The following is a 6,782-nucleotide window of genomic DNA, read 5'->3' on the forward strand; positions in this document are numbered from 1 at the left end:
AAAACACTAAGCACATAAATCAATGCCAATTTGTATCCGTCAGTGTTCATTATTGAATTCTGGAAGCTCAAATCTTTCTCAGATTTATGCATCACAGTGCTGCAAACATCGTGAAGGTGAAGCACGTCCTGCCTCCGCCTGCACACACAGACTTTCACAGGAGGCCAAAACTTAACAAATCTGTCTCTGTCCATCCACAGGACACACTTCAGCCTCCCTGTGAGGACAGAAAAACAACATTTTTCAGAGGCACCACACTGTGCAGACGCCGTGCAGCACTCACAGAAAGCCTGACAGGAATTTGAAACGTTGCTCTGTAACATTTTCATCCGTCTGTGATCTCACTGAGGTTTTACAGCCATTCCTCACCGGGATGTATGAAGGAGACCAAATGACTCATCTCATGTCACTGGTACATTTGGGTGAAACAGACCATGTGTACGAATTTCAAATAACTCAATCTCCCGATTGGCCCCCGTGTGGGAGCGTGCCTGTGCGCGCGTGCGTGCGTGCGGGACGCGGACAGTTTATTATGTAACATGTAACACCAATCACATCCCAGCATGAGTGTGAGGCTTTAAGGTCGCTTGAAGACATATCTCAGTTCCTATCAGTGATCCGGGCTGTGCACCTCCCATCGTCCGCGAGACCTGGAACTCCGTCTCACCTGAGGCGGAGCGGCGCGCGGACTCTGTCAGGAAACCGGATTTCGGTAAGAAACAGATGTTTTGGCAGATAATTAAAATACAGGATTTGATGATCGCAACTCTTTTTGTGGCTTGCGGTTTACCTGAAAGTAAGAAATGACATTTCCATAGATGGTGGGCTGTTGTTGTTGTTGTCATGTCTCAGTCTGATCTGTCTTTACGCCTTCTTTTGGAGCGTTTTGTGAGTTTTAATCGCTGCTGTTGTGAACGCTGTCATTCTGCAGCAGCTTCAGTAGATTTAAGACATGAGTAGTTTTCCTCTCACTTGCCGGACAGTCTGTTAATTAAAGTGTAAGTGACGCCGTTCAGTGGGTCTCCCCCCGGACAGGAGAGCAGCGAGCGCACACGGCGGAGCGGCGGGGGACAGAGGAGCCTCCTCCACCTGTCCGGAGCGGAGAAAGCGCGCCTCTCTGCCGGCACACACGCAGCTGCAGACTGGCGGTGGATCCAGGACAGCAGCAGACGGACGCCAGGACACACATCCAGTCACATCACGGCCCTCAGCCGCCGGTGCGTGATGTCCGTCATCATGCTTGCATGAGCGACTTGTGTGTGTTTTGTGTCAAAGTGGTTTGGTGAGGTGGCTGAATTTACACGAAGTGATGGAGAGATTAAAAATCTTAATTACGATTTGCAAGCATCTCTATTTTGAAACAAATCCCTCTCTGCTAAAATTCCTTTTTCTGTTTTTCATGCAGTATATTTTTAATATGTCTTTCTGCAGATAATAATCTGTATAATTCATAACAAGTCTCATATCAAATATTAATAATATCCTTTGTAATTTTTTGCTTCTTTACCACAACGCAATGCATCACTTTAAGTGTCCATAAATAATCAGCATCAGGGCTGCAGAATGATGTGTGGACCACACATGCAGACATTCAGGCAGCTTTAGTCAGGCTGACGTCCAGGAGGGGATGAATGAGCCTGAGCAGACGCCTGTGAGTGAATTCACAGGGTGTTACTGTACTCAGCTGCAGGTACAAGTGTTTACTCTTATTAGGGATCCTCTGGCTTTGTCAGTAATCACCGCAGATGAAACATAATTGGAAGTTTTGCTGATTATAGAGACAGCCAGCAGCAGTTAGTGTGTCAGCGTTTATCATCGCTGAGGAGCCCTCAATTAAGAATGATAAACCCTTTAAATCCTGCAGATTTCACTCTGTTGGCATAGCTGTGCTGCAAAACTAATTTCTGGCGAATTGAGCTGTGGGCAAAACATCTTGATCAGTGCTGCACACACACACACACACACACACACACACACACACAAACACGCACGCACGCATGCACACATTTGCACACACTATTCAGATAAAATTGTATTTCTGTTATGTTTCCAGTACATTAATTCGCGGCAGATTGTAAGGACCACACGTGCTCCAGAAGCCGAGGAGCTCGGCGGTAATGAGAGGTGTCTGTTCCTTTATGGACAGAGGCAGAATCGATTCACGCTGTCAGGAGGGGAGAGCACAGCGAGGGGGAGTGATTGTCTCTGAAGGAGCAGCCATTATCACCGTCATTGTGATGGAAATTTAAATCAGCGTGCCATTACAGCGATGCCACACAGTCTGGATCTGTGCTGTTTTCTTGATGATGTGCCATCAGCACATCATTTGTTCTTATAGCCGTTCCTCCAGGAGATAGAAAATCTGCGCTCTGCCAGCAGCCTCATGATATCTGCATACCAACATTAATTATTCCCTTCAGAAATCTCTGTTTTTATAACACTGAATCCACCGCCAGTGTGCGCAAAGGTGAAGCTGGTCCACTAAATCCATCTCAGCACCAAAAAGACACTTGTGGAACTGCATTCAGGAGACAATCAGTCTCTGCGCCGTCCTCTTTTAAAAAGAGTCCAATCATGAAAGAGCTCTCTCATCAAGTGAGGGTCAGTTTCTCGTCATGTTGGTTTTTATGTGAGCTACATTTCCACTTAACATCTGAAGAGAAACTTTTCACGACTGGAAAGTTGTTTCTCATTTCTTTTTCTGTTCCTTGCAGGCGGCACATGAAGACAGACAGAGACTGAGGATGAAGTATTCATGAAGTAATTACAGCCAGTGTGACACGACAAATTAGTTCAGTTAGTCCTTTGAAGTGAGCCCAGGAAACGCGTCATGGAGCCGCAGCACAACACCAACCACAACCACGCCCTGTGGAAGGAGATACCGTGGGATTTCACGGAGGACTGCTCGCTCTCGGTCGGCGGCACCACTTTCCTCATCATAGCTTACAGCACAGTCATGGCCGTAGGTCTCATTGGGAACTCCTGCCTCGTGTTTGTCATCACGCGGCACAAAGAGATGCACAACGTCACCAACATCTTCATCGCCAACCTGTCCTGCTCTGACATCCTCATGTGCATCGTGTGCCTGCCGGTCACTATTATCTACACGCTGATGGACCGCTGGATCCTGGGAGACGCCCTCTGTAAGCTCACGCCCTTCATCCAGTGCATATCAGTCACTGTTTCCATCTTCTCCCTCGTCCTCATCGCCATGGAGCGCTACCAGCTCATCGTCCACCCGACCGGGTGGAAGCCCGTGGTGGCGCAGTCCTACTTGGCCGTGGCCGTCACCTGGATCGTGGCCTGTCTGATCTCGGTGCCTTTCCTGTCCTACAGCATCCTCACTCTGCCTTTCCAGAACCTGAGCATCCCCCTCCCAGTCAGCGAACACCTCGTCTGTATGGAGCGCTGGCCGTCGGTTCAAGAACGGCGAGCTTACACCACCTCCCTGCTCGTCTTTCAGTACTTCCTCCCTCTGGCCCTCATCATGGTCTGCTACCTGCACGTCTACCTGCGCCTCAGGAGGAGGAAGGACATGGTGGAGCGCGGCAGGAACTCCACCCAGAAGAAAAACAAGGGCTCCACGAGGATCAACGCCATGCTGATCTCTATAGTGGTGGCGTTTGCCCTCTCCTGGCTCCCTCTCAACGTCTTCAACACGGTGTTTGACTGGAACCACGAGGCCATCCCCTCCTGCGGCCATGACATCATCTTCTCCTTCTGCCACCTCGCAGCCATGGCCTCCACCTGCGTCAACCCCATCATCTATGGCTTCCTCAACAGCAACTTCCAGAAACAGCTCAAGTCCACCCTGCTGCGCTGTCGCTGCTGGGGGGTGGCGGAGAGGTACGAGAGCGTCCCGCTGTCCACCGTCAGCACGGAGGTCACCAAGGGATCGATCTTGAGCAATGGATCGATCAGCATCAATACTTAGACCCCGGCCTGTCGGCTCAAAGACTAAGAGGTGGGGGGGCCTCTCCCGCCCTCATTGTGTCATCCGTTGGAGCTTTTCTTGCTTCACTGCATCCAGAAGCAAGTTGACATTTACAAAGTTATTACCCTCACAACAGCAGCCCGGAGGGAGTCGATGAAGACACTTAACCAGCATGGCACCGTGCCCGGTACGAGTTCACATGTAAGAGGAAGCAGATAACAAAATGACGGTGCAAAGGTTGGACGAGTTTAAGTGTTGTCGGGCCACTGAAGGCACTTTACATGAGCACTTTTCAACTGTAGTCTGTATAGTTCATTGTCTGTGGGCGCATGCGGATGAAGACGCAGCATTTATGCGTCCGCCATGTTTTCCTTCTCGAGTTTAAACGAGTGTCAGCTGCTTAGGGTTTGCTTTTCACGCTCTTACCTGCTAACATGAGCAGAATGAAGGACAGTTTCCAGGCAGCTGCAGATGCTCTTTTAGATTTCGCTGTTTTCTGTTATTAGTATTGATGAGAATATTAAGGGATTGTGAACTGTGACGTGTTAATGAATATCAGCGGAGTAGTTTATGACATAACTGAAGGAGAGAATATTAGTGCTTTAAATGTGGCTCCAGGCGACGATCTGCTGCCATCATCTTAATGTGTTTCTTATGACCTGAAGTCATGCACGATATAACGATCTTTCACAGAAAACCTCGGCAGGAGCCGTGTATACCTCTGTCAAGGTCTGCGCTGCAGTATATTAAACGTGTGGGATGTTTTTTGTCATAAAATGTGCCATACAATAACCATATATCAAAGTGCCATAAAGCAGAATAAAAGGGGCAGTGAAGGACTTGGGCAGAGCTGCTGTATATAACATGACTGAACATATGTACAGCCTGTGACTTGCGTGACACAGTTATAGTTTATGGTGTGGTCGGGATTAAAGAGCACTGTGTAGCATAGCAGATATCTCCTGAGAAACCTGTCAGTCACCTCTCTTTGTGCTATGAAACTGCATTAAAACATTTACTATGATCTATAATAACGTCTGTGTTGTCGTATTCTCACAGTCTTGACTTTGTCTGTTTTGTAAACCTCATGTTAAACGCAGCTTGTCTGCTTCGCCGTCGCCTCGCAGGTCCGCTCATCCACATTGCTCTCAGCTTTTAACTCATAATTGATTGATCTCAGGATGCTAATTCCCCACAGATTAGAGCCCGGTGCGTGTGCACAGCGGCGTAGCATGTGGTGCACAGTGAAAAACTTTGAAACAGTCAATACTTAAAAATCCGTCTGAGGTCAAACCCAGTGTGCTGCCTCCGTGTGCATTATTTAGGGGGAAGTCTGAGATCACAGCACATTTCAGATGTGCTGGTAGTGTTGAATAAGTCAGCGTTGTGTTTGGTGCCTCAGATGTTTAACAGCGAGGGGAGGTTCTGCGGCTCAAACCGCAGCTTCTGTCTCAAAGAAAAGGTAAACCAGCCGAGAGGGAAGGAGAGGGAAGGATTCTTGCTGAGACGATAATGTCAGGAGGTCAAGTGAAGGGTGTTTTTACACCTCACAGGAAGCCAGACCTGTTCCAGACATCTCAGACAACCTTCCAAGGGCAGTTCAGAGCTACCTGGGCCTGAGCCGACCTCTGCACGCTGTCCGCGCTGATGCTTCCTCTTCACCTGTTCTTCCTGTTGAAAACACCACCGAGCGAAGTAGCAGATCTTGTTTGGATGAAAGGACTCAAGACGCCGGAGGTGTAGACGTACTCCAGCGACGCTTGAGGTGGAACTTGAACGATGCCGTTTCAGTGCTGTGGGCACATTACTGCGCTGTGAAACGAAGGCTCGACTTAACGAGCGCACGGGGCCACACTCTCGTCGTCGGTGGAGCCGTTCCAGAAAGATCAGCATCTTGGCTCTCCGCATTTCAGTTCAGAGAGATTCTCGTGTAAGCAGGAATCACAGGAACAACATGAACTACATAGTTGGCCGGAATATTCCTCAAGCTGTTGTCCTGAGCATTTAAATTCTCTGCAGTCACATTTATCGCCTGCATTACTGCTGCAGGAGCACGGCATAATCAGCAATAGCAATAATAGCAGCTTTTAATGCTTCGTGCTTCTCTCTGCGCCCCGACGTGTGAATGCTTCTCCCCAGCCGACGCTCGTACAAACATTAAGAGATGTAAACTTTAATCTGCAGGGTCCATGCTGAGCCCAAGGAAATGTTGTCACAATGTTGATGTGCTACTGAATAATTTTACAGGTGTTTGCACTGATGCCAGACAAAGCCTTTGGCCTTGTGCCCCTTTGGTCCCTTGTGAGAAGCAGCTAATCTTTTTATTTTGGCAGATGAAAAGGTCAGAGAGTTGGACCGCTGTCTTAATCACGGTGTTATATGTAGTAACATCTGTAGGACGCAGTGAAACAAACAAACAGCTCATTTAAGGGTCAAACGTATAGTCGAGCTCAGTCAATACTCCCTCGTTCTCCTATCCGTCTGTTGAATTGACCTAATGTTTCTGCTTTGGATCAGGCGCTTCCTGATTCATCAGATCTGAGCGGGAGGCTTCATGTCAGGCGGCGTTTCACACTTTTATCTATTTATCAGTTTGGATATCGCAGCGGCACCAATGTTGTGTCAGCCCCTCGATGAGCCCGACACACATGTAAAACAGTGCTGCACGGAAATATTCATCGTATGCTGGAAGATATTTCTGGGGCGCAATTTCCTCTGTGTCTTCTGTAGTATTAATATCACACACACACGCACACACACACACTTTTGTCTTGCATAACAGCAGCAGACTTGACAGCCGGGAATAGAAAACCCCGCTTGGTGTCGGCTAGTTTTTCCTCAGGATCGG

At 48.4% G+C, this 6,782-nt stretch overlaps 1 protein-coding gene across 1 annotated transcript; it reads left to right on the forward strand.

Moving 5' to 3' along the window:
* The first annotated feature begins 553 nt into the window (after positions 1 to 553).
* npy8br (neuropeptide Y receptor Y8b) lies at positions 554 to 4,957 on the forward strand. Its single transcript, XM_070965468.1, has 3 exons — positions 554 to 712; positions 1,036 to 1,217; positions 2,715 to 4,957. Exon 3 carries the CDS (start codon positions 2,831 to 2,833, stop codon positions 3,932 to 3,934), a length of 1,104 nt encoding a protein of 367 aa, XP_070821569.1. The 5' UTR covers positions 554 to 712; positions 1,036 to 1,217; positions 2,715 to 2,830; the 3' UTR covers positions 3,935 to 4,957.
* The last annotated feature ends 1,825 nt before the right edge of the window (positions 4,958 to 6,782 follow it).

Source organism: Chaetodon trifascialis, chromosome 6 (genome assembly GCF_039877785.1).
Source record: "Chaetodon trifascialis isolate fChaTrf1 chromosome 6, fChaTrf1.hap1, whole genome shotgun sequence".
In the NCBI taxonomy this organism is placed as follows: domain Eukaryota; kingdom Metazoa; phylum Chordata; class Actinopteri; order Chaetodontiformes; family Chaetodontidae; genus Chaetodon; species Chaetodon trifascialis.

What these genes read in the sequence shown, in the direction of transcription:
- npy8br (XM_070965468.1), top strand. Translation starts at nt 2,831, where the DNA reads ATGGAGCCGCAGCACAACACCAACCACAACCACGCCCTGTGGAAGGAG.